At 47.4% G+C, this 16,758-nt stretch overlaps 1 protein-coding gene across 6 annotated transcripts in view; it reads right to left on the bottom strand.

Moving 5' to 3' along the window:
• Positions 1 to 2,310: 2,310 nt before the first annotated feature.
• EEF2K (eukaryotic elongation factor 2 kinase) overlaps positions 2,311 to 16,758 on the bottom strand; it is a 347,873-nt gene continuing 333,425 nt past the window's right edge. For all 6 annotated transcript variants that reach the window (XM_069645609.1, XM_069645607.1, XM_069645606.1 and 3 more), the window contains 3 exons: positions 9,072 to 9,196; positions 8,649 to 8,827; positions 2,311 to 2,550 (listed from right to left, as the gene is read on the bottom strand). In XM_069645609.1, coding sequence (XP_069501710.1) covers positions 2,441 to 2,550; positions 8,649 to 8,827; positions 9,072 to 9,196 — 414 coding nt within the window. In that variant the 3' untranslated portion in view covers positions 2,311 to 2,440. The remainder of the gene's footprint in view (positions 2,551 to 8,648; positions 8,828 to 9,071; positions 9,197 to 16,758) is intronic.

Here is a 16,758-nt window from a genome sequence, read left to right as displayed (position 1 = left end):
GTAGCAATGAGCACGATTTTGAACAAGGGATACAAATCTGTTGCCTGGAAGCTCTGAGATATTAGCGCTGTAAGTACAGTAATAATAATGGCCATGGAGGGTGGAATGTATTACTTTCCACACAGGCTGAATGAACAGTCTCAGGGAATAGTGTCAAAGTAGCTGCTGCTCCTGTTTAAAGTCACTAAGGAAGCAATAAAGGAAAGTCAAACTCAAATCCCTAATTCTAATGTTTTTGTTTGACTGATCTGATGAGTACTAAACATCTCATTAAACATGCGTGTAAACATTAGAGTTATTCACTTAGCAAATAAACTGCAACACTCCCATCGCTAATTCCAGGTGACCCAGGATTCATCCACTTACTTGCAAAGAGTGTAATCCTGAAACCTTTCAAATAAGAGCTGATGTCTACTGGACGACTGCCATTTTCAGGCTTCGGGCATGCAGCAAACTCGTGCTCATTTATTGTGGACCTGATTCACAGCGATTTGCAGTGGAGCAAATCAAGAGGTGCCAGCGAGCCTCTGAGATGTGCATCAACAACCTAATATCTGATCGCCAAAGATTACCAACGGGAGGATATCTGGAGATGCCTGGAGCACCCTTGAAATGTTTAAGAGCAGATGAGAATCACAATGATTTGCCCGAGAGCATTTCGGAGGAGCTCCACACAGCCTCAGATTTGCTCCAGATTTAGGCGTTGAGAATCGGGCATAAGTGAGAAGTTGCAAATCTGAGATGCTCATTGGTACCTCCTTATTTGCTCCTGTGCTCTGGCCCCCCTTTGATTTTGGTGAAATGATGCCGCTGGCCACAGGAAATTAATACAAAATGTTTGCTTGGTTGGACAGCAAAAGAAGCCTGATTTTATTGGAAATCTTTTTTTTACCTTGTCTGTCCCTTTAACAGTCTATCTTATCCACGCCCCCCTGTGCAAATCTAGAAGAAACTCCAAGCTAGGATTTCTGCATATTCTGACACCATTTTTTAGTTACCATAGCCGTGCATCCACGCACAGGCCCGTGGCAATGTGAGGTACAGATGTACCTTACATCATGCGTTCAGAAACTTTTTAAGCCTCTACACACTTGTGTTTAGGTCCAGTAACATGACCTGTACTACAGCAATTCGTTTAACTGAGGAAAACATATACTTCTTTGTTTTCATTAAGACCAGCATACAATATTGAGAGGTTCTGACCAATATCAGATGCTAGCGAATGCTAATAAGTGAAGGCACCGTTTAAGGTACCACTCAATTATGCAATGAGTTGCTACGTTGGTACAGTTATACGGTAGTCTAATGTCCAATCATAAACATATTTATTTTAAGTGCATTTTGTGGTCCCTGTCTACTTGTCATAGCCGCAGAGTGTCCTCAATTGACATGAGCCACCTTCTGTTATTCCTAACCTTTCAGCCAACGGCATGTGCATTCTGGAACTTGAAGTACTGTTTTCCCCATTACGGTCCTGGGCTTGCTGACAGCATCAACATGACATGGAGCCATTTGGCAGCTATGGCTACAGAACACTAAACAATATCCCAGTTGACCAATCAGGGCTGGCCTTGGGGCAGGCCAGCCTGGGGCGACCGCCCAGGGCGCCATGACCCCCAGGGCGCCCTTAGCCCCCTGCCTCGCCAGTTCAGGGGAGTGTTTCAAGGGCTCCCCCGAGCTGGCGTAGTGGGAGAAGGCGCGGCAGACGCCCGTTTGTTATTAAATGCGCCCGCGGGCCACATTTAATAACAATAGGGTGCTGATGCAGATTACATCCCCGCTCCGATGCGGGAGCAAGGTGGTTTTCATTGGAAAAGGGCGCTTATGCATTAGCATGAGCGCCCTATTTCAGTGATTAACTCTCTGCCAGGCGCCGAGGTGGAGAGTTTGAAAAGTAATGTGGCGCCCCTGCTCCCCCTTCCAGCCCTCCCCCTGTTGACCAGGGGCGCGCAGGGAGGGGGGTGCCAATTCGTCCAGGCCGCTGCTGCCGCTAAGCCCGGCCCTGCTTACGATCGTCCAGCTCATAAAGTGCTAGCGGTGGAAATACATGTCGTTTCTCCAGTAAAATGGGAATCACACGCAATGATTCACTGCTTCAAAGTAAAACTACAATACCATTTCGAAGTTGTGACACAGCAAAAACAGGCTTCTGCGATCTGACTGGAAATATAAAATGTCAAGTTAGTAGATATTGCAGCTTTCACATGCATTATCAGGTCATGTGCAAAAAAATATATCGTACCACCTTAACCGCCCCCCCAGCCCACCCACTACCGTTTATAAACACACAATGTGCATTTGTATACGTGTATTTTCAACGTAAACCAGAGTTAAAAAATTCACATATTAACAAGGTAACACAAACGTGTTATACAACACATAAAAATACACCTTTTATCTTTGCATCCTACATAAGAGTCTATTTTAGGGTGTGAGAGTGCTACTCCTCCATCATTGCCCACGCTTCCTCTGCTTTCTGGTAGAACTGATTGGCCAGCCGGCCTTTCATTGCTTCCATGGCCGCCTCGGCCGCCTCTGTGTACAGGTCCCCTGCCGGGAGCAATGGGAAAGGGCAGTCAGTGATTTTGATTTTATTTTTATACCGCGCACCATAGACCCTGAGGCATGAGGGCTGGACAAAAACAAACAAAATACAGAAATCAATAAGCCAAAAAACAGCACACAATAATCAAAAACACATAAGCAAATTGAAGTTAAAAAAAAAACAGATAAGAACACAATTTTGAATAAAAAAACATACGGGACCAAAAAATAAGTTCAAAACAATTCTAAGCTTAGAGGGCGAGGGCATATCCTATAAAAGTGTGATTCTGTTAAAAAAGACAGACAGACTACTGGAACCACATCCAATAATAATACAGTCTGTATTGTCCGCTGTACACCAATTATTAACCTGTAGTCGTCGGAGGACTTTCAGGTCCTGAGTTCTGACGCAGTTGGGACCCAATTTTTGGTTGAACCAAGCAAACATTTTATTCTTAAACGCATCTCTAGATTCAAACTGTTTCGGCTCGTCCACGTACACTCTCTGCAGCTATCTGACCATTTTACAATGCACGCAGGGGTGCCTGTTGTGTCTCGGTGTACCAGCTTTCGAACCACTGACATGGGAGGCTAATGAATAGATAATGCCATCAGAGATCTAGGTTCATATGCGATCTGATGATTTTGCATCTTGAAAAGGTCAGAAAGAAACCGGCTTCCAATTCTGCAGGAGCAGAACCCAATGCACGCAAACAAGACCGTACCCCAATATTCATGCACAGTGCACTAGACACTCCTTTTTAGTCACTGTCAGCAAATGTAAAACATTGTTGTGTACTAAATAATGCTATCTGATTGTGATGCAGTATCCGAAGTTCTCTGCAAAAGCTGCATCTTATTAATGGTCTACACACTGCCAAGGACCAATTTCTGCACGCTTTCTACCTTTACCCCCCATTAAGCTAGTTATCCTGAGTGATATCTGCCTCAAGCCCTTAATTGAAAGTGTCTGAAGAACAAATCGGTCGTTCCTTCCACAGCATCCTCATCTTTTTCAGCCACCAGACAGTGCAGTGCAGCTTTGCGTGCGCTGACTTCGGCGCTGTGGGGGACACCCAAGACACCGGACTTAACATTGGGGGCAAAATATATGGAGAAAGCAGCACCCCCATAACCTCAGTTCTGCCTTTTTCCATAGCACTCAGCAGCTATGGGGCCGCAAAACAGCAAGAGGTGGTTAAGCTGTCTGTTGTGAGGGGGCTGCTGAGAGGATTATTAGGAATCTAAAGGAGGAAGGACTGGCCTATCAGAATACACTTTTACCAAGAGGTGATATGATATGTTCTTCTAACAGATTCCTCCTCTTAGAGAGAGACTCTCAAAGTAGTACAGGACTTGATGGAGGTAGGAGAACAAGAAACAACTACACACACCAAGAAACTGTTCTAACCCAATAAGCAACCCAGTCAGTAGTGTACGGCAAACGTGTGCAATTAAGCCACGCAGCAGCTTGACAGACTGCCAAAATAAAGACACCACTCTGCAATATCCTAAGCCCTTCAGGTACTTCCTTTCAGGACAGATCCCAGCACTCCGAAATGCAGAGGACAATCCACCTGGACAGGATTTAGTTACAGGCCTGCCTGCATGGTCCCCATCGCAACCAACAAAGAGCTGGCCATCTTTCCTGATGTCCCTCATGCAAGAACCACCTCAGCTGAGTGCCCTCTTGCGATCCAGCTCGTAGAACCACCTCAGCTGAGTGCCCTCTTGCGATCCAGCTCGTGATACCATTTATCCTCCTTAGATTTACAATCCGACATGGCCATGGAAAGGAAGGTCACTTTCCCCTTAGAGAAGACGCCGTAGCGTTTTGACACAGCATAGAGCTCACTCACCTGCCTAGCAGAAGTGATGGCCACCAGGAAGATCACCTTAATGGTGAGTGTTACCTCCGGCGAGGGGTGTGAAGAGGCCTATCCTTACTGGGAGTACAAGGTGCCATAGATCAATCTATCTACAGATCAGCGGATAATGTAGCAGAGAAGTCATGCTTCACTTTTAGACAGGCTACACTGGTCCAAAGTATAATTCATCCCATACACATGCACATTAAAATAAACCACACACAAAATACACTGTAAACATATAAATACCACTGATTTAGTATCGCATTAGAATCGTTTACAAAAACAATCAAACTAGTACTTTATATATCAACAAAGCAAGCATGTAGGAACAGCACAGGTTATGGCATAAATTCCTCCTCCCTGCAGGAAACCCAGTATAGTGAACTACCCTAGCAGGGAAGTACTAGGCTTAAAAGGGGGAGGAAAAGGTATAGGAAACTGGTCGAAGAGGCCATAAACAGTATAGAAAATTTGATTCAAATTACTAGGCCCAGTAACACCTGAAATTTGCAACAAATTAATCACAACCAGTTACAGTAGTAACATTATAGGCCTAATTCACAGAAGCGTTTTGTAATGTCAAACCCCCATTGGAAAATGCTGTGCAAATTAGGCCCTATATCATTTGGGAAAGAGTGAACTGCAGTGATTTACTACACCACAATGTATTGAAGCAATCACTGCAACATGTTCGGTTCCAGAAATTCCAGTACCTCATGGGGGATTAGGAAATGTCTGAGTCAGATAAGTACTTTATAAAGCCACTTTTTAGGGGTTTACACAGTTTCTCCCACAGCAACCAAAGGGACAAATCCAATAGGCCTGCCGTGGCTATGAAGACAAGTTAAGTAAGTACTGCTTTTAGCTGCAAAGGTGCAGCAGGAGCGGAACCCAGCTAGGACGGGAGCTCAAGGTGCACCAAAGTAGAGTTCCAGCAGAGGGTTCAAGAACCAGCAAGCCAGGAAGACCTGATTTTAATGCAAGTCTAAAGCCTATACTTTGGCCGTACAAACCTCGGTTGAGGGCCTTCAAAACCTATATGCTCTCAGACCCAGATCCCCCTGCTTCCAAAACGGCTCAGGATCGCTGGGTGCATGGGTAGGTTTTCCTATTACGGTTCGGTCTGGTTAGCAGCTGCTTGACGTTTCTGGTTAGACACACGACCCGGCCCACATCCAGATGAGGCAAACATGATGAACAAGGTGCCAGGACGGAGGGTGAAAAACAGGACAGAAGCACCAGTAGCACGAGAAGAATTGCAAGATCCAGCAAGGGTCACATGTCAGCCCAGGGAAGCAAGAGGGTACAGCCAGACAGCAAGGAAATTGTCACACATAATAGCCAATGGCTGGAGGGTTTGAACTATGTTTGGCGAAGATGTATTTACTGAATCCATCTTCGTCAAGCATGGGAAACCGAACCCACGGACCACTCACTGCTCAGAGCAGCGAATACAGGGCCAGCAAAAGCGTTTCTGCACAGAGAAAGGATGTGGAGTGCAGTGCAGTTAGGGCAAACAGGTAAGGCAGTCTAGGAGAGGGAAGTGGGGGGTTAGTGGGCAGGGGGAATCGGGTGAGCAGGGGGATGTGCACTGTTGAGAGAGGGCACAAGGAAGTAAGGTAAGCGTGCCGAAATCCCCATTAGGGAAAGGGGTGGGTCGACAAAAAGACATTCAGCGGGTGGGACCATGGGAGAGGCGTTCAGTGGGTGGGATTTGGTGGACAGGATTCGACGGATGGGAGATTCAGGGAGGCGTGGTTCGTGGAAGCACATACATCCCACTGGAGGCAAATAGCGGGGCTGAGGCAGAGAAGTAGCAAGCTAGTCGGATTTCAGGGCCAAGAGACCACATGGACCCCTCACTTTAGGCCTGAAGGAGGTTACAGGGGGCTAGGAACTACAGGCAAGGACAACCAGCCCAGCCAACTAGGTGGAAGGTAATAAGCAAAGGAAGAGCCCTGGATGGGATTCCAACAGTAGGCAGAAGCAGAATGCACCGGAAAAGGAGCCAGGGTCCAACCAGTATGTCCAAACTGTGGTCCTCGGCAGACCCTCCTCAAAGTAGTCTTCACTTAAGTATCAGGTACAAATCTGTAGGATGCACAGTGCTCCCACAGGTAACATTCACCCAGTGCCAAGGGCAGCCCACCAATCACATTCCATGGAGTACACAAAGCTTTTCCCAGTTAGCTAATTAGGCCGGACCTTATTGGTTGTAGTTTAGAAAGTTTGGAGGACTTTCAATCACTCTTACAGTTTAAACCACAACCAAGGGTGCCTTTGTGAGCTCAGGATAAACCTACATCAGTAAAACTGCCATTGTTGTCCTGTCTCATGGCACCCACAAACAAATGCCACAAAACAAAATGGCTGGGAGTAGGGCATACAAAATTGCATTAGTGCCCCAAATTACTACTAACAGCTTCATTTTAAATGAGGTGGTTTGTTAAATAAAGGCACACAAATGCTTTTACGCCTCCATTTAAAGTGCTGCCTCATTATGCAGCACTGACGAGATAGAGGAGAGGCACGGATCTCGAGATTAGATTTCCACCTGGGTCACCTCCTCCGTCTGCTGAGTGCGCTTGGTTGAACACTTGCAAATGATTTCCAAGCAGGCGTACAACAAATGGATTACTATGGGATGCGCTTCGGTTTTGCATCTGGTCAAGACCATGCAGATCCCATAAGAACCCATTGTAAAAGCCAACTGCAAGGCATATTTGCAGGCAGCATTTGCATTTCCACCAGACAGAATGGACAAATCAAAGAGTAAAAGTGAGTTTGGCCCTCATTACAACTTTGCCAGTCTGGAAACAACGGTGCTGGGGTAGGCAAAGTACAAGTCTGCATGGCAGGTGCGCTCCCGCCAAGCAGGTCTGACTTGCTGGGTGGAACGGCACCCGCCCGCAGACTTTCACGGAAAAGAACAAGCCCCCTTGAAGGGTTGCCTTAAGGATCGAAATAGTGGCCAGGTATCCCTTCTCTAATGAATGGCAGTACAACAGAATGTGCCTAATGCTCACCCTCAGACCTTTCCAAGCATTCCCCGGCTATGCGTAAAAAGAAAGCCTGGTCCAGAGCAAAACAAAATGGTTGGGAGGAACAAAGACCTGGTACAATCGTGGAACCAACACAGGCTGTAATGGTCAGGGTTGGGAGAATCCTACAAGCCTGACTATAGGCTGCCAAGACGGTAGCCTGCCAGCAGGAGGACTGAGACAATAAGCAGTATCCAATGCATACACATTTCTAGACAAAACAGCAAATCTAAGTCTAAGACCCTTTTTCATTAACACAATTTGTAATAGAAATGTCCTCTGGTGAACCAAAAGGACCAAAAGAAGGACTGTGTTAGGTTAAGAATGTTTTTTAAAATAAAAAACACCTATCTGGCCCTATGAGGGTGGTTCCCTGCCTAACAAACTAAAAATAATAGTGTCAAATGTCCCCAAAAAACATAGTCCTTGTCTAAAACCTAACCAACTAACTTGCCTTACCACTTAAGAAAACTGAAACAAAAATAAGGAGGCCAGAGCAACTGCCTGTGTAAGTGGCTTTTTCCTGGCTCAACCTTTGGATTTCTTTCTCCAAGATAGTATGTGCTGGGTCTAGAAAGTTACACAATGTAAGTAAAGTCAATTTCACTTCACTGCTCTTGGAAACAGTAGTTTCACCAAGAGAAGGTATTTAAACCTTTGGGAAATCTAGAGACTTCCCTATGGCACTGCACTGAAGGTGCTGTGTGTCACAATGTTAAGATGATGCCTATGGAGTTTGTCAGACTCCAAAGTCAAAAGGAAACACAGAAAACACAAAGTCCCACAGTTCAGCAAAAGGGCTCGGGGTCTCTAAGGTGGGAGGAATTAACCACTAAAATGAAAATTCGCCCTAACACTCATAAATATCTTTGTAGACATGTGTTGTTGCAGACCTGGCATCTAAAGTTTTGGAATATCTAAGGATACCCACTTCAGAAGTATTTGCAAATCCTATGGCTTTGATCCATTTCCTTCCCGTTGAAGGAGACCCTTTATTTTCAACATTTTCTTGCTGACCCCAGTCAATCATCCTTTTTTGTCTGCTTCAGTATAAGGTAAGGTCAACACCCCACCTATTTCCAATTCCTCCAACTACCACTGGTAGTCAGTGGACGTGTTCTTGAAACAACTTTAACCTTTTTAATTTAAATGCATTGACAATCGCTCACTTAAGGTGTGCACATAACTGTACCTGATCTCTGAGGATCATTTTCTAGGCTGAATCCTCCAGTCATTAGCATCTCGGCCTCTCGAGACAAAAGTAGGTACTTTGGCTCATCCTGCGTTCCATCATATTCTCCGCCTTCATCATAATCTGTCATGTTAAGGGCAGTGTCATACCAATACAGAGCCTCCTTCCAGTTCTGTTCTCTGTTTAAAACATGGTGAAATGAAATTGTCACTATACGACAGACATTCTATGACCAAAAATGTAAATGTTTATTTTCCAGTTCATTATTTGGTTGACATATAGGAGAATATAAACACTAATAATAGCATGTTTTTATATATGACTTTATGCTAGTTACCACCTACTTCTAAAACCTGTTACAAAAATGTGTGTTTCTATGAGTTTAGTGATACTCAACTTGTAAATATTAGGAGGATAACATACCTGTCTGGGCCAAGGTTATAGCCTGTATCAAATGCTCTTGCTACATGAATCATCGAGGGTCGGTCTCCAGCTTCAGCAGCCATCAGCAAATAATTGAACCCTTTTATATTATTTTCCTTTGTGTCCTGTGAAAAAAGAAGCAGAAAAGCTCAGTGAAATTAGGCATTTTTAAATATTATACAGATGCAGGTGCATGCTCAATACCCAGTTGCAATCTAGCCCGGTTATCAGTTTTTGAGGCATGCACAATGTTGGGGCACAAAGTGCCTTTTTCTCAATTGTGTGAGACCCCTTGTATTTTTGCTGGATTTTTGTGTGTTTTGTTAGAGAGGCATTTGAGAAAAAGCATGCTGATGAATGCAACTCCCTTTTAATCTGTTTCCTGTCACAGTATGTACCGGGATCCATCACCAGGACGGACAACAATATGTTCAAATTACTTGCATTTTCATAGAGGACGGTTACACTTTGGGACAACTTAAAGAAACAGATTACAAATAATATCAAATAAAAGGTCTCTCTCTGGGTTGAAGTGCCCACCACACTTCTTTTTTGATCTTCCTGTCATTTTTGCAAATTTTAAGTGTCTGGTACTACTTCCTATCTGGGATCTGTGAGATATTTTGCTTGTGGGTATTCAACTGCCATTGAGGAAGCCTCCTTTGTGGTCAACGGGGAAACAGGGCCTTAGGCAGTTGGTAGCGTCAAGGCCCACATCTTGCAGCGAGAGCTAGGCAAAGTAGGCAACTGAAGAGATTGGGTGCTTGTGCTAGTGCCCCCTCCTTGTCCCAGCATCCTGACACTACGCTCCAGTAGCACCCTCTCACTTCCCTTAATGTCTCACCACGTGCTTGTGTCTAAAGGAAACTCTGCTATTTCCTCACTATCCTCATGGTTCTGCTGCTCCTCCTCAATGCTACATTCCTCCAACTATCCCAGGCACACCTGCTTCAGTTTTGGGGCTCACCTCTCTCTCTTCCTCTAGACGTCTTTCTCCAACCTCCTTTCGCTGGCTTTCCTCCACCCTCTTTGCTATGATGTTCCTTCTTTCCTCCTCTCCACTCCTGTCACCCTCTTGCTTCCTCTCAATGATGATCTACGTCTCCAATCCTTCCACCAACCTCTTTCCTCTCATTGATGGTCTTCCTCTCCACTCTTTTCACCATCCTCCTTCCACTTACTGATGGTCCTTGTCCACTATCTCTTCCTTTAAGGATAGTCCTTCCCTTTTCCTTTCCACTTCTTTCACCCTTCTCTCTTTTCAACTGCTTGCAGTATCCAACTTCCTACTCTCTTTCTCTTGTCTAGTCACCTTTAAATGTGCTTATGCTCCTTCACCAAATACCTGCACCACTGTTTCTCCCCCTTTAATATCCAAGCTAAGGCGGTAAGTGGGGCTTCATTTTCATAATATGATGAACCTGTGTGCATTTTGGTATGGTACTTGCGTATTGGTCTTGCTGGTATGGAACTACAATTTTCTTATGTGATGACTTGTGGGATGTCCAGTGCTGCAGCACGATGGGCTGACGTGTTAAGTGATTGTTCTGTCATCTTCCATACATACTCCACTGCCAGCCATGCACCGAGCAGGCAACTATCACAAATATTCTTAGCTGCCGCTTGCTGTCTTCCCATATGCAAATGCTGCAGACAACTGCCCGATTACAACGTGTGCCGGCCATGCATTACAGTGAGCAGAGTCTATGGGCTTCATTACACGTTGTGCGGTAAAAATCGGAATTTTACGGCATGGCGCTATTAGCATGTCCGCCCTCGCTAAAGACCGCTAATAGCGGCCCATTACGAGTTCGCAGACACGAGCATAGCGCCATGCCGTAAATGTCATTACCGCCATGCCGCAAAAGTCCACAAAATGCCCATTACCGGCCTCGACCACAGTGCTGATAGCACCTCCTCCCTCACGCAACATGCTAATAGCGGTCACCGCTATTAGCGGACACTGTCAAAAAGCGGAACCGGAAATAGCGTCATCGCACAGGAACGGGAAAGAGAACGGCGGCCATCTTTAAAAACACAATCCAGTGCCATCCTCTGCATCCAGGACATCTTACCGGAGAACTCTGACCAAAAACCATCCAGGACTGCCTGAAGATGTCAAAGGCCCCGAAAAAATCCTCTGACCGACAGCGGAAAGAGAAATTCACACCAGAGGAGCTCATTATGCTGACTAGCACACTTGCAGCCAATGCGGAGGTCGTATTCGCCAATGATATGCGCCGGGCGGCGATCATCAAGAAAAAGGACATCTGGGACGAAGTAGCCCGCAAAGTAAGTGCAGTGGGCACTACCACCCGCAGCGTGAAGGACTGCCGCAAGAGGTGGGACGACCTCCGGCTACGTGTGCGGAATATCCTTTCAGTCAACCGCAACCTTGCAATGGCCACAGGAGGAGGCGCAGAATCACCTCTGAAGATGAAGGAGTGGGAGGAGACATGTGCCTCCACCATCGGAGTCGAAGCCATAGAGGGGGTCGGAGACATGGAGCATGGTGTGGCCATCTCATCTGATGGAGGTGAGTGAATACGTCAAACAATGCACAGTGAAGGGTGAGGGGGTACCCCAAACACGTGTCGATGACCAGGCCATTGGTCCTGCCACACACATACATGCATGAATCACCATAAACACGTGCAATTCTGACCCATCTATGCATGACCAACCCGACATCCCCATGACAAGAATCACTGATGAATAGGCCCCAATGCATAGAGCAGCATGACGTGAACATTCTGCATGAGGCACCTAGACCCATTAACGATGATGTACCCTATTCATGTCCTCCACAGGATCACCGACGGACACTGGAGAGACAAGCACCGCAGCACGCACTCCCCCAGCAGCCAAAAAAGCCAGAATGCATGAGAGGGGTGACACCGCCACCACCTCCAGTGGAAGTGGGAGGACAGTCCATCTGCAGAGGGCCAAGGGCAGCAGGAGCACCATTGCATCACAGCCTGAGGGCACGGCTCCTGTTGTAGCCGAACCCACGCAAGTGTGCCCCATCACTGCTGAGATGAGCACGGAGGGCACGCACTCCGCAGCCACCAGCTCCACTGGGGAGGCAGCAGCCACCGCACCGGCCAGTGACGAGGAGGACGCAATCGACGTCCTACAACTCATCCATGACCCCAGCCCAACATGGTCCATTGAGGGGAGTCCGAGGGCAACGTCCGGATCTGCTACCCAGGGAGCACATGACACCCTCACTGTAGAAGGTGCATGGAGCCCTCAGCTGTCCTCATCGGATGCCGGGTGCATGGACCAGGGCGCACCGTCCAGCCCAGCGGCATCTACCACCCTGGAAGACCTTGCAACCATCAGCCGGAGGCAGGAAGACATGGCTGCGCTGGTCGCCCAGCATGTGTCCGAGACAGTCCGTCTAAGGGATGACCTCCAAAAATATGCTGGACAAACAAAGGAGGCCATGGAGGCCTGCACTGACAGGATATGCCAGGAGATGGGCCAACTCCGCCAGGCCATTCTACGTGTTGGGGACATCATGGAGCAGCATCACCAACCCCCAACACAGGATCGACCGGGAACCTCCTCCTCAGCAAGTTCCCAGCAGACCAGCCCCCTGCGCCGCTCACTGCGCAACCTGAGGCGCCCCGCATCACAGCAACCCGATGTCGGTGGGGGCCCTGATGCTTAGCTCCACCAAGGACCAGGTGGCACATGTGGTGCAGGAAACATTATAGACACCATGAGACTCACCTGGGTGTTTTGGGGGGGAAGGGGGTAAGGGTGCATTTGGGTGTTTGGGGGGGAGGGGGGTAAGGGTGCATTTGGGTGTTTGGGGGGAGGGGGGTAAGGGTGCATTTGGGTGTTTGGGGGGGAGGGGGGTAAGGGTGCATTTGGGTGTTTGGGGGGGAGGTGGGTAAGGGTGCATTTGGGTGTTTGGGGGTGTTGCATTTATTATCACATTCTGTTCAATTCACAGTTGTTCTGAAGTCGAAACCCAAGCGTGGTCTCCATCATTGCGTATGTGTCATTTATCTCGGACAGGGTCCTTTATGGTACTCCAAACATGCACCAGGGCAACAATATCCATCTCCGTCCATGCTTTTTCACCTTTGTGCCTGATGGGATTTCAGAATCAGATGCTGACGCACATCGTTGTGCCCTCTTGGCATTGCCTCTTGCATGTCCTGCCGGGGCATTCCACCCGTACTCATCCACATCCCCATCATGCTCTTCTGGTGGTTGCATGTCAATTTCAGGTGGCATTGGCACATTCCATCATTTGCACATTTTTGGTGCTCTACACATGGCTTGGTTATCTTTGCCACTTTGACACGGCTGTACAGGAGTGCCTCACACAGGCTCCTTAGGCAGCGGAGCACTGTCATTGGAAGTCTGACTGCCAGCTCTATCACGACGCAGGTACGGGGATGTGCAATATTGTTGTCCTCTTCATGCTGGTTCTGTGGGTTCCGTACAGGGGTTGGGAGCCACCTCCTCAGTGGATCGCTGGCATTGCCTGTATGGTGTGAGGAATGGGTACCTGTTACGGGTCACCTCTGGTGTGGCCTGTTGTTGTTGGTGCTGCACTGCTATCATGTAGTCAAGGCTGTCATGTCATGCTGCTGCTATTGGGGCCATCTTGGTGTGGGAAGGGGTGTGGGTGGGGGTGTGGTGTGCTCTTTTGTGCTGCCTGTCTCCATTGCATGCACCTGTGCTGATTGTGTCCACCTGTAGTTGATGGGTACACTGCTCAGGTCTCTTAACGGGTGCTTTTGGATGCCGTTATTAGCGCCATGCCGGTAAGGGGTTTTTGGGTGTTTTGCATGCCGCTAATACCATGTCCGCATGGCTTGTGATGGCCTGGTATTAGCGCCATGGCGCTAATTCCGGCCTGGGGGTTGCGCGCCCGCGCCCTTGCCGCTATTAGTGGCACCGTAATTAACGGGTGAGCAGATAGCGGTGGGTCCGGGTCGTGATTGGCTTAGGGAATTAACGGTACCGGTAAAACTTTACCGGTACCGGTATTCCATTACCGCACAACGTGTAATGAGGCCCTATGTGTATCTTTTCTAATATTGTTGCTAGTTCTGCTTGCCCCTGTGTGTGTGAGTGTGTTACTGGCTTACAACTACTTAGCATCTTTTGGGGTATTTCAACCTGTGAGTATTTTTGGACAGTGCTACAGGATTAACCTAGTGTCTGTGAGAAACCTGAAGGTGTCTCCCGAACTAGACCCCCGGGATCTGTCATCCAGGTGGCCAGGACACAGCCATCACTATTGGAACCAGTTCCTGGGGGTGGACCAGTAAGGGAGGATAACCTGGATGGGGAGTGGAACGGGAACACAGACGGGTAACATGCGGTATTCCCCTTCTTTTAACCCCTCTTTCGTACCCCACTACATAGGACACTCAACCTCTCTAAGCACCTTTCCAACACGAACACTTTCGCACACCACGAAAGGCAATGGACTAACACCAGAGCCATTTACCTGACATGTCCCAACACAAGGGTCAGGTAATTGACCAAAATCACACACACCTGACAGCCCTTTCCCTTCCCCACAGGGATAAAAGGTGGAGCACAGAAACGCAGGACGAGCAAGGCAGACCGCACGACGTGAGAGCTAACTCAGCACAGCAGTTCAAGAGGAGAAAGGCGGCGCATACCGAGATGGTAACAAGGAGAGAAGCGGCCTTGCCCTTTCCGACCAAGGCCTGTGAAACCTCAGCAGAAGGAATTATAAAACCGAGAACAATAGCCAGCGTGTGTTGCAGCAGATGTCTACGGTACAGGAAACACTCCTCCGCTGATAACCAAGCCTGGGAGAGCAGCGGGTCTCCATGGTACCAACCTTGACTCGAAGAAGAAGAAAGGCAAGCGGTTCATCACAGCCGGTGAGTCGAGGGGAGATTCGATAAGAAACCAAACTGTGTTGAATGAGAAGAAGCCAACGGCTAATTTGAATTTTGAAAGGTTTAAAGATACGATTAATGGAGAAAGGGGAAAACCAGTAACAGAGGAGGCCGGCACCACGTGGGTGCTCTAGCAGGAAACTCTGGGCGATTGCCCGATGGTAGAAACTAACGTACCAGAAGCCCTTCGGAAGAGGCGAGAAGAGGTCAAAGTGGCCATACAGGGGTCTTGTAAAATCCTCTGTATCGTCGAAAGGCTTTGACCGACAGAATAATGAAAAGCAAAGGGAGATGAATCCTGCTCGGTGAAACTAGCTAATTAACAGTGTGTTGACAAGAATTGGCAAGAGTGAACCCAAAAGAGGAATGCCGATGGAAAGGGGCAAAGTCTAAAGTCCCTCCGAACAGTGTGTTGACGAGAGTGAACCCGGCAGAGGGTAGTTCACAGTGAACTGTTTTCTAAAAGTTGGCAAGAGTGAACCCGGCAGAAGGGGTGCCAACAAGAAGGGGCGAAGCCTGATGCCTCAAGGAACTTTTCGTATTGACAAAGGTGAACCCGTGAAAGGGAGGTTCACAGTGAATCGTTGAAAAGACATTATGGTAAAATGACAGAGAAGATTATTCTTGGAATAGAAGCCAGAGTGAACCCGGCGGAGGGAGGCTAATATTCAAGAGGTGGTTAAGCCCAGAAGAGGGGAACCCAAGGGTGAAGCCAGCATCATCCAGAAAGGGTAGAACTGTTTGAAAAGACATATTAAGATTGTGAACCAAGAAAAAGCCATAGTGAACCTGAAGGAGGGAGGGTGACGTACGAAAGGGGTCCGAACCCGAAGCAGGGCGATCCAGGGCTAGAAAGCCAACACCCCCAAAGGTCCATTTGGAAAGGAACTTTACATTTGTTTTGTTGAACACGATTTGTAAGGGGTTTACGCCCGGAAGAGGGGGATCCAGGGGTAAAGCCGTCCCCCAAAGTATACGTGAAGCAGAACTTTGCGTTTGCTTGTTGTGGAAAACATCAGGCCCTCGAGAGCAAGAGACTTTTATTGAAAAGAGACTTTACAATCAAAGAACCTGATAGCTGGAACGGAACTGTCGGCTCGTGCTGAGAAAGCTTGAGCGTGTGCTGTGCCAGCTGGAACGGAACTGTCGGCTTGTGCTAAGAAAGCCCGAGGGTGTGCTGTGCTCCAAAGTCTTTCAGTGCTGTAAACGTGGGGAGGGGAGACCCCTGCCAATCACATCCTGATTTATTAGTTGGAACACTTCTTTTCTTTATTGAAAACCCTATACCGCACTAATTTTGTAATTTGTTGTAAGGATTGGCAATAGTTTTCTTTGTGTATATTTTTATTGTATTTATTTTATTTATTACATTTGTTACACGCCCAAGCCAGGAGGTATCACGGCATTGGTTACTTGAAAGCTTAGTTAGTTACAAATTAGGTTACATAAGGATATGCACTCACAGTCAAATAATACAACCTACAGTGGACAATGTTGCACAAGGAAAGACTTTTGTCGATTTGATCAAATAGCCATGTTTTGATCAAACTCTTCAAACGCTGGTGCGAAGGCTCATTTCTGATGTGAGTCGGTAGAGTGTTCCATAGCGTTGGTACAACTACTGGAAAGCTAGAGCCTCCCGCCCTTTTACTTTTGAACCTCAAGATATTCAGGCTCTTTTATTTTGACATGACAATTGGTAGATCTTCTTGACCTGGGTCAACCCCAGAACCTTTTGCTTTACTAGTGGGATATTTGTCCTTAATACCTCAGTGAGTGGGAAC

This window comes from Ambystoma mexicanum, chromosome 2p, assembly GCF_040938575.1.
Source record: "Ambystoma mexicanum isolate Mex_15411 chromosome 2p, UKY_AmexF1_1, whole genome shotgun sequence".
In the NCBI taxonomy this organism is placed as follows: Eukaryota; Metazoa; Chordata; class Amphibia; order Caudata; family Ambystomatidae; genus Ambystoma; species Ambystoma mexicanum.
Note: the sequence above shows the minus strand (reverse complement) of the source record. Positions and strands in the feature narration are given on the sequence as shown.